This window comes from Tachyglossus aculeatus, chromosome X1, assembly GCF_015852505.1.
Source record: "Tachyglossus aculeatus isolate mTacAcu1 chromosome X1, mTacAcu1.pri, whole genome shotgun sequence".
NCBI classification, from domain to species: Eukaryota; Metazoa; Chordata; class Mammalia; order Monotremata; family Tachyglossidae; genus Tachyglossus; species Tachyglossus aculeatus.
The window spans coordinates 32,782,457-32,801,437 of record NC_052101.1 but is presented as its reverse complement, the minus strand read 5'-3'; the positions used below and the strand labels follow the sequence as shown (position 1 = coordinate 32,801,437).

Sequence of the window (18,981 nt, the reverse complement as noted above, 5' to 3'; positions counted from 1 at the left end):
GTAATGGATGGATCAGAAATCTTCTTTCTTTGCATTATGAAGACTCTTCACATTAGCTGGACCAACCAACTGATGGTTGGCCAAATGGTGGAAGATGAGGAAACTAGTGGGCTTTTGTGAAAATCAATCCTTACGATCCCTTTGATCGCGCCGTCGTCTCCAAGTGTGTTTTACTTTTCCAAAACATTTAGCAAAGGGTATTTTTGTTCAGAGTGCACTGCTTACTTTTGTGAATTTTGAAAGGATGTGGTTATTGCCTGACATCAGAGAGGAAGCTGTGCAGAGCTGACTGAATGTAGATAGAGAGATAAAACTGGAGGCACCTATCTTACCTTTGAACTACTCTCTGAAAATCAACTGCCTGCTCTTAACATTCTTTTGCCCGAACTCACTCTGGGTGTTCACATCCCCAGGTTGTGTCGCGGGGTTATGTCTAATTAGAGCAGTTGGCAACCTTCCTTGGACTAGACCATGAATAACTATATCCTCCTGGAAGAGCAGCTGATCAAGAAATCCCAACAAAAAAGAAGGACCTCTCCCTCCAACTTTAAAGTGCGCTTCTTTGTTTTAACCAAAACCAGCCTTGCTTACTTTGAGGATCGCCAAGGGGTATGTCAAGCTCTTCTTTAAATACTTCCAGCTAAAAGTCATGTGCTCATTGGAAAACGAACCTCGTTGGGAATTTGTCTGCTTTGTAGTGACTTTAGAATTCTGGTGAACCGCCCCGACCCCAAAAATAAGAATCTGTTTAAACCTGCGCAGATTTCCCATTGTAATAAAATATCAACCTGGTATTCAGTTGCCAAAATTAGCCAGAACATTGGTTAAGACCGTCAGGTAAACTCTAAAAGACCCACGGGACTTTGGTGTCAGGCAAACTCAGCACAGAATGAAGAAAAGGACTGACAATTTTCTGACTGAATAAAGGAGTAAGGAGTAGACAAAAATACAACAATCCAAATTACCTTTCCCTTAAATGTCGGGAGGAAAGTCATTTCGTTGGTCCACATTATCCAGATTATTGTAGCCATGTAGACAGACTGAACTCGATGTGCGTAAAACCCGGGATCTTTATTTTGATTTTTTTTTGCCTTTTAATTAAACATTCCATTCAAAGGAAGTTTGAATGGTTCCCCGGAGGAGAAGCGTAGCTGGACATGGAGCTAAACTGATTTTGAGGGACATTTTGAACTAGTGAATCCAGGAAAGAAGTCGGGGAGTTAAAGTCAAAGTCCTAACCCTATAACAGTCTTTGTACTGACTTCACTGAATTAGAAAGAAATGAAATACCTGTTTCAGGATAAATGAAAACTTGGCTGAAATTCAGAATTCCTTGGAAATTGCAGAAGGCTGATTATTATGAATTGACCTATGTTAAAGGTTAGATAATGTTGCTTTTTTCAATTAGGTGGATGTTCTAGTTTTATTGTGTTAAAAAATGATTAAAATCTGCACAATTGCAGTCTTTGATGGTCACAAAAGATTGGTAGTACAATTTAAAAAATACTGAATTTATGACATTGAGCAAAGAAAAGAATTACATATCTTGCTTGAATTTTAATTATTGTGAATAGTGTTTTAAAAAATCCTACTTTCATTTGGAAGTTGCAGGTATGGTCTCTCAAACCTTCCTTTTCTTTTCATTCATTCATTCAATCATATTTATTGAGTGCTTACTGTGTGCAGAGCACTGTACTAAGCGCTTGGTAAGTACAAATCGGCAACATATAGAGACGGTCTCTACCCAACAATGGGCTCACAGTCTAGAAGGGGGGTGCATACGTTCCTCACCAGCTCTATTTATTTTCTCTTTATTGCATTCTCTGATTTGGCTAATTTTTTTGTGAAGTAATGTGGTTATGTAATATTTATATGTTAATTATTATGAAGTTTCCAATTAGTTTGAACTCCCAGACCCAAACAGTTAGTGTCAGGACATCTTTTTGCTCTTTCCTTTGGAAAGGTTTTTTGTTGTTGTTGTTTAACTGTTGTTTTTTTCTTCCTTTTAATTATCTAGCTTCTTTAGACGAGCAATCCCCAAATCCCCAGAAGTAAATGTTTGTCCAAATTTTGAAAGTCAGACCTCTGAAGTTTCCTAAAATATAAATGTCTATGCTTCTAAGGGGTTATTGTTTTCTTGCATACACCCAGTATTGCTCTATCTTTGTGCATCAGTATTTGAGAAACTATCCCTTTAAAGATTATGGGAATTTACATTTATAAGTTAAGAAACTTGTCTAAAGGAGTCACAAAGGGCTTTTAGTCAGCACGTGTGTGTTTTTAACCTCTGACCTCATTAAATCATTTGCCACTGCTTAGTCCACACTGATTGATTGCTTTATGAACAGATGACAATAAAGGTGAAACATTGAATTTATAGAGAGCCCCTTTCTTCTAAGGAGATCGATATGTTATGTATCATATTCCTTATAAAGGTAGAATGTCTTTGTGAAATGGCTAAGAGTTTTAATAGCTTCACATTTTAAGTGAGGAACATGAGGTGCAGAAAGGTTTAGGGATACACTCAAGGTCCCTGAGTAAGACATCGGCTCTCTCTCCCGAATCCTAAATCCGGGGATTTTGAGATTCTGTCTGTAAACTTAAATAATAATGATGGTATTTGTTAAGTGCTCACTAAGTACGAAGCACTGTTTTAAGCACTGGGGGGATACAAGGTGATCAGATTGTCCCACGTGGGGCTCACAATCTTAACTCCCATTTTACAGATGAGGTAACTGAGGCACAGAGAAGTTAAGTGGCTTGCCCAAGGTCACACAGCTGACAAGTGGCGGAGCTGGGATTCAAACCCATGACCGCACTGCTTTTCGTGGAATGTGTATTTAAATATGCATTTAGTCTACATAGTATAAAACAAAACATATACATACACATACTCACTTAAGTTTTCAATAATCCAGTTTCACCTGGTAACCAAAGTCATTTAAATTATACAAAGAATGGTATAAGAAGTAATAAATGAGTCTTTAAATGTGGATTTAGTTTTTGTGAACAATGTTGGTTTCTAACCCTAGGATATGAATTTCTCCTTTAAAAGAATAGTTAGCATGCAGGAAACAACAGTATAAACTTTTCCAATCCCTCATGACAGTGGGCTACAAGCATCATCTGGAAGGTCACCACCAGGACTTTTGCTTGGTGCCTTATTGTATGGTTAGGCCAGGGTGGACAGGACATGGGCCTGAAGTTAAACGAAGTTACTAGTTCCTAAAGGGCATCAGGTGTTTGAAGCCAATGAACAGGTTATACTGACTTTAGGCCATAATCAGCACGATGGAAAATGAAATGTGTGCTTTGGCCTGCTTAGTGACTAGGCCTGATAAAGGTCATCGCAATGCTCTGAAACAGGAATCTACAAAATGAAAAGGTCTCGATAATCCGAAAATCACTCAGAACTTGCCCTTGTGTGGGGTTCAAGAAGAAGCTCTTATTGTCACTTTAGGAATTTTGAGAGATCTTTCATTGATTCATTTTTAGGAAAATAAGGAATTTTCCCGGGAGCCCTCAAGGTCACAGAACGGAAATCAGGAAAAGAAATATTCTGGCAGGACTCCGCCAAATGCGTGGCATTAGCTGGTGATGCTGTTGTCATTAAGTCATAGATTTTAAAACTGAAAATGACTTTTCTCCATTGTAACATTGCATTCCTGAGTCAGAAGACTCTTTTGCGTAACCTCCATTAATGCTAATCAGCATTATGCCTGGACATCAATGGAGAAAGGATCCCAAACAATGATGGGCTGTGTTTGCTGAATCACATTATACAGTGCACAATGCCGGGCTTTTTCCAAAATCCTTCTATCAATAAGGCAGCCCTGAAACTAGACCCATGTAAATTGTCTATCATAAGCTCCCACCCACTCCTCGTTTAGCATGTACTTCTCCCACTCAGGGGCAACTCTCTACTTGTGTACTTCAGAAAAACCTTAAGGATCTCTCCTGTCATTTATAGCCTCAACGTCAAGGTTTTCTTTCTAAAACAGCGTATGCCCATATCAGCGTCACTTATATAGCATGGTTTAGCAATTTTGAAGGCCCACTATACTGGGAATTGTTTCGATGATAAATTAGCCATATGATTCATCAATTGATAGTTTTTCTCACAGCAGGATTTCTGTTTCGATTTGGTCCCATCAAATTACTGCATGAAATAAAACGTAATAGGGTAGGGAGGATCCAGGAAAAATCTATCGGATGTTAAAAAGTGAAATCCGAACTACCAGAATGTTCAAACTTGTGACTGAGAAACAGGGAGATGTCTATATTGAAAACGCAACCATGATCTTGAAAAATAAAGTGGTTTCTTTCTACACTTTGGTCATTAGATTCTATCTTTGTTAATATTTAGTCAGACTCTCCTGGGTGCCTATCTTACTACCAGAAGTTCCAGGGAGATAATGGAGTTTGGAAAAGTTAGGCCCCTTAAATTTGCTCATTACTACACACAATTATTTGGGATTAGAGATGGTCACAAGCCGCTTTACAGTGGTGGTTTACCCAGTGAATTCACATAATAGGAATTTTTCTGAAGCTACTGAAGCTACAAAAAGGCCTTGCGAGCATGCTGTTTGAATCCAGCTGTTGACTCCTAGCAGGGAGGGTCTTAGCTGGTCTGTTTCATGGGTATGATTTCTCTCGCCTTGACAATGAAAACACCAGGAAGGAATCACCACACCTTCTTACTTGCCCCGTTCCAGTAGCTAGTTTCATTCCTTGACATAGGCCAAAAGAAGAAGTCAAGAAAGGGATAGAAAAGGAAGTGATGGACTTGTCTTCTGGAGATATATAATAGGGTTCCATCGAATGACCATGATTTTTCTGACTGACTTTCTCAGTAAAAGCCAAGTCTGGTGCTCAGAACCCAGTGAGCTATCACAGTGGATGGGATGTGTAGATCCACAAACTATTTAAAAGAGCGGCAAGAGTTCTATCACCAAGGCTGCCCCAAGCCAAGTTCCTTGGAACCACCTTCTTATTTTTATTCTCCAACTTGGTGTTGGCTTCAGCACAGTGTAAAGAACCCAGTTAGGAAAGTAGTAAGGGAGAGACATTGGGACTTCCAGTACCTTCAAATTAGCAGCTGACAACCGTGTTAAGTCGAGCTAAACCAAGAAACACAATCAGGGAACCAGAAACAAGAGGTTAATTCCTAGTCTCCATTTGCCCAACCTCCTGGTTTCTGTCTCGATGATTATGCTGCACTGTGACAAAAATTCCCATTGAATTGAAAATGAGGCTTAAAATAGGACAGCTTTTGAGTAGCTGCCTGAATGCCGGGGAATCATTTTTATTTTTTCAAATTGCCATGAAGTTTGTCTGGGATATGCAATCATGCTTTGTATTCAAAGATAATGCCCTTCCGGCTACCGGAGAATTTTTTTTTTTTTTTTGTGTGTGTGTGTGTGTGTGATTGAAAAGGCCAATGCCACACTACTGCTACCACACAGTGCACAATGCACACTGAAGACTCCCCTGTTGGGCTGATGTGCTTGCTGTTTGCAGATCCCGGAGCTAGTTTGGGGTTTTTGCCTCCTAGTCTCCTCTAGACTGTGAGCTCCTTGGGGGCAGGGAATGTGTCTACCCGCTCTGTTATATTATACTCTCCCAAGCACTTGGTACAGTGCTCTGCATACAGTAAATGCTTAATAAATATGATTGATCGACCACCCTCCATGGCTTCTTCTGAAGAAGAGCTACGCCTTTCTTGATTGCAGCAGCAGATTAACCTATTCTATCCTGCTGCAGGTGTCTTTCAACATTCCTGTTACCTTGTCAGAGGCTGTTCACTGTATCATTGAAGCACTTCCTCAATAATGAGGATAATCATAATTATGGTATTTGTTAATCGCTATTTGACAAGTACTGTTCTAAGCACTGGAGTAATAATAATAATAATGATGGTATTTATTAAACATTTACTATGTGACTAAGCACTGTTCTAAGCACTGGGGTAACCACGTGGGGCTCACAGCCTTAATCCCCATTTTGCAGATGAGGTAACTGAGGCACAGAGAAGTTAAGTGACTTGCCCAAAGTCACACAGCTGATAAATGACAGAGTCAGGATTAGAGCCCAGGTCCTCTGACTCCCAAGCCTGTGTTCTTTCAACCAGGAATGTGCTTCTGCTTGCTTTCCATTGCCCCATTATTGCTCCCAATAGTGCAGCTGATAATGTAGCCTACTGCTAAATAAGCTTGTTCATTCATTCAATCGTATTTATTGAGCGCTTACTGTGTGCAGAGCACTGTACTAAGCACTTGGGAAGTACAAATCGGCAATATATAGAGACTGTCCCTACCCAACAACGGGCTCACAGTCTAGTCTGTTTATGTAGCCTACTGCCAAGTAAGCTCGTTGTGGGCAGAGAGCGTGTCTACTAACTCCATTGTATCGTACTCTCCCAAGCATTTAGTACAGTGCTTTGCATGCAGTTAAGTATTAAAAAATATCATTGATTGATTGATTTGTTGATTCATTCCATATTTATTCCTGTTCAACAAAGCGGTATCGAGGTGAGCAAAACTTCAGTGATCGGAGACTGGCTTTTTTCCAAGTCATTTCTTCTGGTGATCCGGTCTTGTTGATTTTTGCTCCAGCAATCTGATATGAAACCTGTTGCAGGTCCAGATTCACAGCAGAAGGAAGGTCAGATAGCTCAACGGGTCTTTAGGCTCATTGTGGGCCTATCTACCAACTCTGTTGTATTGTACTCTCCCAAGAGTTTAGTACAGTGCCCTGCACACAGTAAGTGCTCAGTAAATACAATTGATTGATTGATGAAGCCTACAGTTGGGTTTAATGTTTAATGCCACACTGTCCCCACATAATGTCTCAGGACCAGTCATGCACATCTGTCATTATGAGACAACAAGCATTGGAGTAAAACTGCAGAAGGTTCTAAATCTTGGGAAACCTTTAGGTTTGGAAATCACCATTTTGGTAAGAATTCAATATTCTCTGAACAAACAATAGTACTTAAGGAGGTCCTGCTGTGGAATGAGCAGTTCTAAGTTCACAGGGAAGTACAATAGAAGGTAGAAGGCATGAGTCTCTGCCCTTTAGGAGCTTTGGTGAGATGGCAATAATCCAAAGGAAAAAAAATGATAAATTGCTTTAATTTATGCATTTCAATTCAGCCATAAGGAAAAGAAGAGATTTGTTAACCGGAAGATTTAGGATTTTTTTTTAATCTGAAGGAAAATTTTAACTACAGAGAATAAAGAGCCAGGTTCTTATTCTATTATGTCATTCCCCTAAAACAGAACACTTATCTCTTACCCATAATGAACCTCACAAACAAAATTGATTTTAACTATCTTCCCAAATGCTTCATAGGCTGAATATGAAATTTTCCATCATATTTATTGAATGTGTTCATAATACAGTCCAGCATATATCAACCATTTACTTAATTTTTTTCACAAGTATGAACTTAGTGATGTTATTTTCACTCAAGAACTCAATGTCCAATGTGGCATGGGAACTAACTGACACAGAGGTGGCCAACCCTCACGAACTGAAGAGCCACAAACCATAAACATAATGTGACAGATAGAACTCCTATCTGACTTTGTGAACCTTTGGGGCTTCAGAAGTGGTGAGATCTGTGCTAGAAACAAAACCAGTTTCCCATGCATATAAAATTCCTTCATATCAAATTTCTCCCCCTGAAATGTAGTAAAAGCAGCTTTGAACTGTACAGATTAAGGATCAGGTACAGGGTTAGACATTATTGCATTAGTCTAATGAACCTGAATATAATCTCTAAGTAGGCTCATTGGTGTGTTTAATTTCTTTCTGCTGTGCTTTCTTCATGTCTGCTTCATCCAAGATATATTTTCAGCTGCTCTGGCTCCCCATTTTTTTTATGGCATTTGGTAAGCACTGTGCCAGGCATATTACTAAGCACTGGGGTAGACAAGACAATCAGAATGGGTACAGTCCATGTCCCACAAGTCTTAATCCCCATTTTACAGATAACTGAGATACAGAGAAATTAAGTGACTTGCCCAAGGTCACACAGCAGACAAGTGGCGGAGTTGGGGTTAGAATTTAGGTCTTCTGACATACAGGCCCGTGCTCATTTCAGTAGGCCATGCTGTTTTACTATTATTTTGCTATGGCAGTGCCATTCAGATCAATCATCATCATCATCATCATCATCAATCGTATTTATTGAGCGCTTACTATGTGCAGAGCACTGTACTAAGCGCTTGGGAAGTACAAATTGGCAACATATAGAGACAGTCCCTACCCAACATTGGGCTCACAGTCTCAAAGGGGGAGACAGAGAACAAAACCAAACATACTAACAAAATAAAATAAATAGAACAGATATGTAATAAAATAAATAGAATAGATTTGTAGATCAATCAATTAATCAGTGGTTTTTATTGAGCGCTTTATTGGCAAGTACTACACTAGGCACTTGGAAAAGGAACAGTACAGTAACGCGGCACATAGTAAGTGCTTAACAAACAGTGTGAAAAAAATTTGGGGTGTTCTCTGCCCTCAGTGCTTTACACACAGTAAGCGCTCAATAAATAAGATTGAATGACCCAGGAGCTAGCTAGCTCCCTCTCCTGTGGACCTAGGCTGGGGAGGGGTGGGATGCTGATCTCACCCCAATGACTCTGTCTCCTCCCCCCATCAAATCATCAATCATATTTATTGAGCGCTTACTATGTGCAGAGCACTGTACTAAGCGCTTGTCTCCAAGGAACAAATGCTGCCTGCCCCTCTCGTCCACCCCTCCCCGTCCCGATCACTCTCCCCCCGCCCCCCAACTCCGATCTGCGGTTTTCAGTCACGTTATGTTTCTGGTTTGTGGCTCTTCAGTTCGTGAGGGTTGGCCACCTCTGTGTCAGTTAGTTCCCATGCCACATTGGACAGTGAAATGCTCTTCCATCCAGTCCCGCAGAGGGAGGGTATGTGTTTTGGAAGTGGTTTATCTGTGGGAAATTTCCACTCCAATCAGGACTGGAATCCGCCTGGAGCAAATTGAAATTTCAACCCCAAGCCAGTGTTAGAAGAGATCACCCTGAGTAGATGAGGTTGTATATATGTATATCCTGTATATATGTATATATGTTTGCCCTCCCTCTGCCCATCCGCCAAGCTAGCTCTCTTCCTCCCTTCAAGGCCCTACTGAGAGCTCACCTCCTCCAGGAGGCCTTCCCAGACTGAGCCCCTTCCTTCCTCTCTCCCTCGTCCCCCTCTCCATCCCCTCCATCTTACCTCCTTCCCTTCCCCACAGCACCTGTATATATGTATATATGTTTGTACATATTTATTACTCTATTTATTTATTTATTTATTTATTTTGCTTGTACATATCTATTCTATTTATTTTATTTTGTTAGTATGTTTGGTTTTGTTCTCTGTCTCCCCCTTTTAGGCTGTGAGCCCACTGTTGTGTAGGGACTGTCTCTATGTGTTGCCAACTTGTACTTCCCAAGCGCTTAGTACAGTGCTCTGCACACAGTAAGCACTCAGTAAATACGATTGATTGATTACATATTTATTACTCTATTTATTTATTTTACTTTTGCATATTTATTCTATTAATTTTATTTTGTTAATACGTTTTGTTTTGTTGTCTGTCTCTCCGTTCTAGACTGTGAGCCTGCTGTTGGGAAGGGACTGTCTCTATATGTTGCCAACTTGTACTTCCCAAGTGCTTAGTACAGTGCTCTGCACACAGTAAGCACTCAATAAACACGATTGATTGATTGCATATTTATTACTCTATTTATTTATTTTACTTTTACATATTTATTCTATTTATTTTATTTTGTTAATATGTTTGGTTTTGTTGTCTGTCTCTCCGTTCTAGACTGTGAGCCTGCTGTTGGGTAGGGACTGTCTCTATATGTTGCCAACTTGGACTTCCCAAGCGCTCAGTACAGTGCTCTGCACACAGTAAGCGCTCAATAAATGTGACTGAATGAATGAATGAACGAGGTTAATGAGCTCGGAGTCACGTTCCACTGGTTCTTTCTTAGAAACCAGCCCCAGCACTCTGACACGGATCCCCATACCTAGTAGAGAGATAGTAACTAGGGCCTTTCTGCCTCCTCCTCTCCACCCTGTTGCTAACCTAGATATCTCAGTACAGGCCCTGGAGTTCATGCAGCCCGTGGTTACTGGTTGAGGAGAACAGCACAGAGTACGCAACAGATTATGTGGCTAGCTCACAACATGCGATCTTACGGCTCCAGAAATCCATTTGCACAGGGGGAACGAAAAGCTTTCAGTTAATCCAGAAACATTAGGTCATCACTTTTCATCTATCAATCCCTCTTCGGCTGAATTCGACATGTGGCTGGAAACAGATAGGTCACTGTGAATTGAGCATTGGTTTTGTCCTGTGTAGATGTGATCGTTCACTCCATTTTATGATGGGAAAATTTTTCATAAGGTCAAAGAGCATGTCAGTGGAGGAAGGGAGGAGAATGAGCACTCAAGCTTTATCATAGACAGATCATATCATCCAAGAGTTCTTTGGCACACAGTCAACCTGCCAAATTCCCAAGGCAATATGTCATTTTAGTAAACATTCTCATTTAGAAAAATGATGACGCTACTGATGTCAGATCCTGCCCACGCAAGAGAGTGTAGCTGAAAAGAAAGGTACATAATAATAATAATAGCATTTATTAAGTGCTTACTATGTGCAAAGCACTGTTCTAAGTGCTGGGGAGGTTACAAGGTGATCAGGTTGTCTCACGGGGGGCTCACAGTCTTAACCCACATTTTACTGATGAGGTAACTGAGGCACAGAGAAGATAAGTGACTTGCCCAAAGTCACACAGCTGACAATTGGCAGAACCCGGATTTGAACCCATGACCTCTGACTCCAAAGCCCGTGCTCTTTCCACTGAGCCACACTGCTTCTCAACCACCACTCCTACATGACCGACACTCCCTCCCACATGGTTTGCATGCAAAGATAGTTCCTTGATGCGCAGTAGATTTTGTTCCATTTAAGCCCTGCCTCTGTTTTTAAGCATGCCTCAGTATCCCAAACTTTACAAAGTCTTTACTCAGAGGAGAGTAACCCCGTTCTCCTTTGCTGGGATGCATTCTCAACAATTCGCTGCTGTGTCCTATTGTTTGAAGCTGCCCTTCGTCATGCCCAAAATGGTTTATTCAGCCTCTTAGCTTGCATGTGCGCCTTTTTAGTACACCATGCAGCCTAGGCAGAGGTTGCTTGGGTATCCTGTTATCGTTCAATCCCTTCAAAAACCCCAACCAGAGAAACTGTGCCGAGAGAACTGCTTCAGTGCAGGTGAGCTGACTGCATTCCAAAACCACACTTTAGGCTCCTTTGTCCGACCGCTGCTATGGTTTATATCATATGATATGATTTAAACCATATTATATATGGTTTAGGTATGGTTTATAGGTGTCTCTGGTGAACCTGCTCAAAAAGCCAGCTGTGCCTTCAGAAGTAGGGCCGGATCTCACTGCCCTATGCAAGGGTAAAACTTGGGTAAGCAGCTTAGCCTAGTGGATAGAGCACAGGCCCGGGAGTCAGAATAATAATAATAATAATAATAATAATAGCATTTATTAAGCGCTTACAATGTGCAAAGCACTGTTCTAAGCGCTGGGGAGGTTACAATGTGATCAGGTTGTCCCACGGGGGGCTCACAGTCTTAATCCCCATTTTACAGATGAGGGAAATGAGGCCCAGAGAAGTGAAGTGACTTGCCCAAAGTCACACAGCTGACAATTGGCAGAGCCGGGATTTGAACCCATGACCTCTGACTCCAAAGCCAGGGCTCTTTCCACTGAGCCACGCTGCTTCTCCCAGAAGAACCTGGGTTCTCATTCCGGCTCTGCCACTCATCTTTTAGACTGTGAGCCCACTGCTGGGTAGGGACTGTCTCTATATGTTACCAACTTGTACTTCCCAAGCGCTTAGTACAGTGCTCTGCACACAGTAAGCGCTCAATAAATACGACTGATGATGATCTGCTATGTGACCTTGGGCAATACTGTGCGTCCCATGTGGGACTGTGAGACTGTGTCCAACCTGGTCAGCTTGTATCTACCTCAGTGCTTAGTACAGGGCCTGGCACATTGTAAGGGCTTAACAACTACCATAAAAAATAAAAATAAATAAAACTTGCTTATTTCAAGCAAGGCAGGACTTTAGCTCATCATAACTCTGAGAAGCAGCATGGCTCAGTGGGAAGAGCACCAGCTTTGGAATAAGAGGTCATGGGTTCAAATTCCGACTCCACCAACTGTCAGCTGTGTGACTTTGGGCAAGTCACTTAACTTCTCTGTGCCTCAGTTACCTCATCTGTAAAATGTGGATTAAGACTGTGAGCCCCCCCGGGACAATCTGATCACCTTGTAACGTCCCCAGCACTTAGAACAGTGCTTTGTACATAGTAAGTGCTTAATAAATGCCATTATTATTATTATTATTATTATTAGCCTCAGAGGTAACCACAGTGTGAAAAGGTGATGTTGATATTCAGATGGCACAAGTGACTGAGGTTTATGAAGGTGATAGGTCTTAGGGACAGGAGAAAAAAAGAAAGTCAGGAGGGAAGCAGGTTTGGTCAGAACTATGATGTTGTTCGACTTTTAAAATTTGCTTTTTACCTTCTTCAATCTCCTAAGAATTAAGACAGTTTCTGTTGTTGGGTTGAAGATATCTAGAAAACAATATGCCCACACATTAGGAGCAGGATAGCACGGGGCTGATACCTCGATCAACAGTCCTTCTTCTACCAAGTCAGTACAAGACCAAGTCAGCCAAGAAAAAAGGAGAGGATATGGGGTGATGTGGACCAGTAGAGAGTTACTTTTCTTGGATGACTGATGACTGATTTTGGCTCTTTGTACATGGTAGAATTCAGGTAGTTACTAATTTCAGTAACTGATATCTGGTCCTCCTAGGAAAAACCCTGAACTTTCTTCCGGATTCTGGCATCGTTTTTCATTTTCTATCCCCAGATGTGGTGTGCCACTGCTGTGTAACTTCAGTAGTTGAACTTCACTCCAGAAATACAGACTGAGGACTATAAGCTCCTTGTGGGCAGGGATCGCTCCTACCAATCCTGCTGTACTGTACTTTCCCAAGTGCTCTTCCCGGTTCTCTTCAAACAGTAAGATCTCAGCAAATACAATTGATTGAGTGAAATACCTTCATGTGAAGTTATGTGACGTTACATGAAGTTTATAAAATGCTGGGGATAAAAGGATAAAATCACAATCAATCAATCAATGGTATTTAGTGAGCACTTACTACGTTCAAAGTTCTCTACTAAGTGCTTGGGAAAGTACAATACAACAGAATCGGCAGGCACGTTTCTTGCTCAGAACGAGTTTACAGGCTAGAGAGAAAGAGCTTCCAGATTTTGAGGAGCTACTAAAATAACTTGATAAATTATTCCGAAATAACGAAAGGCAATCACTAGCCTTTATTAATTCAGGAACAATGCTGCTAGCTTCCAGCTGAAGAAATTCCAACTTGTGTCTTAAAAAAGAAAGTGAAAAGGAGAGAAAGGAGAGAATGAGAGCTGTGTCCGCATGGGATATTTTGTGAGTGGGCGTTTGCTCTTAGAATAATGCCTCATTTGAATTCTCAGTCGATTTACAAAGTCTCTCCCTTCATTGCTCTGTTGGACTGATTGGTATAATGGTGAAAAGTCTTGCCTCTCAGTGATTGTACATCAGGAACAGACTCTGTAGCTGAATCAGTTTTGTCAAGGAGCTATCTAGAACCCCAACCTTTTCACGCTGGCTGCTGAAAAATTCAACAGAGTGTTCCACAAGGATAGGCCAGCAAGAATCCTGAAAAATAACTGCCTAAAGTGGATGGCGAAAACCACAGTGGCCTACCAAGGCAACTGCCTGCATGTTTGGTTTTGTTCTCCGTCTCCCCCTTTTAGACTGTGAGCCCACTGTTGGGTAGGGACTGTCTCTATATGTTGCCAACTTGTACTTCCCAAGCGCTTAGTACAGTGCTCTTCACACAGTAAGCGCTCAATAAATATGATTGATTGATTGATTATGACATCATGACCCAGAAGCAACACTCTGCTGCTATCATTTCAGGTATATATGTATCCCATATGTAAAAAATAAATCATTATATGTCTTGTAAGTAGTAAAGAAGCATAGGCCGTATGGAAAGCCTATAAAAGAGAAAGAAATTGGATATTTATTTATAAAATCTGATAGTCAAAATAACAAATGCTATGTGGTTGTCAAGCTTTATTTCCTCAGCAACCTATTTGGGCACATTCTGCAATTTCCTTAGTTAGAAATCAATCAATCAACGATATTAATTGAGCACTTACGCTCTGCAGACCACTGTACTAAGTGCTCAGAAAAGTACAATACAATGAAGTTGGTAGACATGTTCCCCGCCCACAATGAGCTTATGGCCTAGAGGGGGAGACAGACATTAATATCAATAAATAGGTTACATAATGGACATAAATGCTGTGGGGATGAGGGTGGGGTGACTATCCAGTGTCTAAAGGGTATGGATCCAACTACATAGATGATGCAGAAGGGAGAGGGAGTCAGAGAAAAGAGGACTAATCAAGGAAGACCTCTTAGAGGAGATGTGACCTTAAGAAGGCTTTGAAGATGGGGAGAGTGGTATTCTGCCGTATATGGAGAGGGAGACAGTTCTAGGCCATGGGGAGGATGTGGGGAAGGGGCCGGCAACTAGATAGATGAGGTCAAGATACAATGAACAAGCTGGCATAGCGGAGCAAAGTGTACTGGCTGAGCTGTAGGAGGAGATCAGTGAGATCAGGTAGGAGGGGGCAAACTGACTGAGTGCTTTAAAGCCAACATTTTATGTGCTCATTTTAGAAAATACCACGGTTACTTCTGGGAGATTACAGTGCAATCAATCTTCCCAAATTCCCAACTGTATTTAACTTCCGGACCATTTCTGCTCTCATCCAAAGCTAGTGAATGAGGCACTTAGTTCGCAGTTGGAAGAAATGGCACTGCATCAGCCGAGTCTTGGCTGATGCCACTAGGTCCCTACAGCTGAAACTCACTGGGATTTGAAGGCAGCATCCAGGTTGTTAGTTATGAAAGAAGGATCCATTGGTGGAATGTTAAGACACTTCAAAAGGCATATCTAGTAATTGTCAAGGAAAGGCTGGGTAGGGATATTCCAGAATGGCAGAGTGTGCCAGGCAAAGGAATGGTTTTCAAACATTTGAGAATTCCCGGTGAGAATCCTACTTCCCAAAGGTAGATTGTCTACGCATCAGGCAAAAACTCCTCACCCTGGGCTTCAAGGCTGTCCATCCCCTCGCCCCCTCCTACCTCACCTCCCTCCTCTCCTTCTACAGCCCAGCCTGCACCCTCCACTCCTCTGCTGCTAATCTTCTCACCGTGCCTCGTTCTCACCTGTCCCGCTGTCGACCCCCGGCCCACATCATCCCCCTGGCCTGGAATGCCCTCCCTCCGCACATCCGCCAAGCTAGCTCTCTTCCTCCCTTCAAGGCCCTACTGAGAGCTCACCTCCTCCAAGAGGCCTTCCCAGACTGAGCCCCCTCCTTCCACTCCTCCTCATCCCCCTCCCCATCCCCCCGCCTTACCTCCTTCCCCTCCCCACAGCACCTGTATATATGTATTTATGTTTGTACGTATATATTGCTCTATTTATTTATTTTATTTGTACATGTTTATTCTATTTTATTTTGTTAATATATTTTGTTTTGTTCTCTGTCTCCCCCTTCTAGACTGTGAGCCCACTGTTGGGTAGGGACCGTCTCTATATGTTGCCGACTTGTACTTCCCAAGTGCTTAGTACAGTGCTCTGCACACAGTAAGCGCTCAATAAATATGATTGAATGAATGAATGAAAGTCTAAGCTTTTAAAGGAATCCTGTGATATTTTTGACCATCCAACAGACTCTTCCCTTCCCTTATTTACGACATCTTTCTAGGCCCTGGTTGAAATCAGTGTTGGTAACCTCTTGGAAGATGACTTAGTCCCGCTGATACCACGATAGCTGGTATTCACTACATTTGTGTACTGATCACAGAAATCCAGAAGATTTTGAAGTGAGAACATAATTCCACTACTCAGAGGATCCTGTCTCACCCCTCTAACTTAGAAGCTGAAAGTAATGGGGAAGATGTTTTGGGGACATTGGGATGCCTCTAATAGTGTTAGAGGCAGGTATGGACCTGCTTCCAACTCCAATTGCAGGGAGGGAGATGATTACATCTGCTGAAACCTGCTTCTTCCCCAAACTCTCTTTTTTTCCTCATGGTATCTGTTAAGCACTTACTATGTGCCAGGCACTGCACTAAGCACTGGGGTAAGTACAAGATAATCAGGATGGCCACAGTCCTTGCCCCACAGAACGCTCACAGTCTTAATCCCCTTTTTAAAGTTGAGGTAACTGAGGCACAAGGTCACACAGCACACAAGTGGCAGGGCAGGAATTAGAACACAGGCCCTCTGAATCACAACATCAGGCCCTTTCCATTGGGCCAGAGGTCATGGGTTCGAATCCCGACTCCACCACATGATGGCTGTGTGACCTTGGGCAAGTCACTTAACTTCTCTGAGCCTCAGTTACCTCATCTGTAAAATGGGGATTGATTGTGAGCCCCACGTGGGGCAACTTGATCACCTTGTATCCCCCCAGCGCTTAGAACAGTGCTCTGCACATACTAAGTGCTTAACAAATGCCATCATTATTATTATTATTCTGTATATAAAGGGAAGCAGCATGGAGAAGTGGATAGAGCACGTGCCTGGGAGTCAGAAGGTCATGGGTTCATTAATTCGTTCATTCGATCGTATTTATTGAGTGCTTACTGTGTGCAGAACACTGTACTAAGTGCTTGGGAAGTACAAGTTGGCAACATATAGAGACGGTCCCTCCCCAACAACGGGCTCACAGTCTAGAAGGGGGAGACAGACAACAAAACAAAACATGTGGACAGGTGTCAAGTCGTCAGAACAAATAGAATTGAAGCTAGATGCACATCATTAACAAAATAAATAGAATAGTAAATATGTACAAGTAAAATAAATAGAGTAATAAATCTGTACAAACATATATACAGGTGCAGTGGGGAGGGGAAGGAGGTAGGGCGGCGGGGGGATGGGGAGGAGAAAAGGAAAAAGGATTTATATATATAGAGAGAGAGGGTTTCCTCTCCCCCTCGCCCCCCTCTCCATCCCCCCCATCTTACCTCCTTCCCTTCCCCACAGCACCTGTATATATGTATATATGTTTGTACATATTTATTACTCTATTTATTTATTTATTTATTTATTTTACTTGCCCCTATCTATTCTATTTATTTTATTTTGTTAGTATGTTTGGTTTTGTTCTCTGTCTCCCCCTTCTAGACTGTGAGCCCACTATTGGGTAGGGACTGTCTCTGTATGTTGCCAGCTTGCACTTCCCAAGGGCTTAGTCCAGTGCTCTGCACACAGTAAGCGCTCAAAAAATGCAATTGATTGATTTATATGTATGCATATGGGTTCTAATCTCAGCTCTGCCAATTGTCTGTTGTATGGTCTTGGGCAAGACAGTTAACTTCTCTGTGCCTCAGTTACCTCATCTGTAAAATGGGGATTAAAACTATGAGCCCCATGTGGGATAGGGACTTTGTCAAACCCAATTCACTCATATTCACCCCAGTGCTTAGTACAGTGCATGGCAAATAAATGCTTAATAAATACCCCTAATATTATTATTATAAAAGTGTAAAGACACCTCTCCAACTCAGTGGGAAAAACAGAAGCACCGGCACCTTGCACTTTGGACTGCCAGTCCATTGGACAGCAGAATCACTTCTCCGCTACCCCACACCACTGTCCCATCACCTCAACCCAGGACCTCGATCTGATTGACCTTATTCACTCGGTAGGAAGGACAGAAGCAGCAGTAGCATGGCACCTCCACAACATGCAGAGCACTGGGAAAGTCCTGCAGTAGTGGCTACTGTGGCTGCAGCTGGGACTTTAGAGTCTGAGCCACATGAAGCCTGAAACTCTGCTCTTCTAGCCACACTACCCTAGGACCTTGTCTAATTCTTCCCTGTGTATCCTTTCCGCTAGTCTGTAAGCTCTTCTGTTTTATTGTACTCTCCCAAGCGCTCCATACAGTATGGTTGTACATATTTATTACTCTATTTATTTATTTATGTATTTATTTATTTTACTTGTACATTTCTATCCTATTTTATTTTGTTGGTATGTTTGGTTCTGTTCTCTGTCTCCCCCTTTTAGACTGTGAGCCCACTGTTGGGTAGGGACTGTCTCTATGTGTTGCCAATTTGTACTTCCCAAGCGCTTAGTACAGTGCTCTGCACATAGTAAGCGCTCAATAAATATGATTGATTGATTGATTGATTGATCTTCACATCTCAAGTGCTCAATAAATACCACTATTTGATTATTACCCTTCTATTAGATTGTAAGCTCCTCCTCTAGACTGTAAGCTCACTGTGGGCAGGGAACGTGCCTACCAACTCTGTTGGACTTCAAGGCCCTACTGAGAGCTCACCTCCTCCAGGAGGCCTTCCCAGACTGACCCCCTCCTTTCCCTCCCCCTTGTCCACCTCTCCATCCCCCCCATCTTACCTCCTTCCCTTCCCCACAGCACCTGTATATATGTATATATGTTTGTACATATTTATTACTCTATTTATTTATTTTACTTGTACATATCTATTCTATTTATTTTATTTTGTTAATATGTTTGGTCTTGTTCTCTGTCTCCCCCTTCTAGACTGTGAGCCCACTGTTGGTTAAGGACTGTCTCTATATGTTGCCAACTTGTACTTCCCAAGCGCTTAGTACAGTGCTCTGCACACAGTAAGCGCTCAATAAATACGATTGATTGATTGTATTGTACTCTAAGTGCTTAATACAGTGCTTTGCACATGGTAAGTGTTCAATAAATACCATGGATTGATTGTAATCTCCTCCTCTAGACT

At 41.9% G+C, this 18,981-nt stretch overlaps 1 protein-coding gene across 1 annotated transcript in view; it reads left to right on the top strand.

Moving 5' to 3' along the window:
* The first annotated feature begins 422 nt into the window (after positions 1–422).
* The window catches only part of ITK (IL2 inducible T cell kinase), a 45,716-nt gene continuing 27,157 nt past the window's right edge, over positions 423–18,981 (top strand). Inside the window, exon 1 of the mRNA XM_038739874.1 lies at positions 423–609. Within this exon, the coding sequence (XP_038595802.1) occupies positions 472–609 (138 nt within the window). The 5' untranslated portion in view covers positions 423–471. The remainder of the gene's footprint in view (positions 610–18,981) is intronic.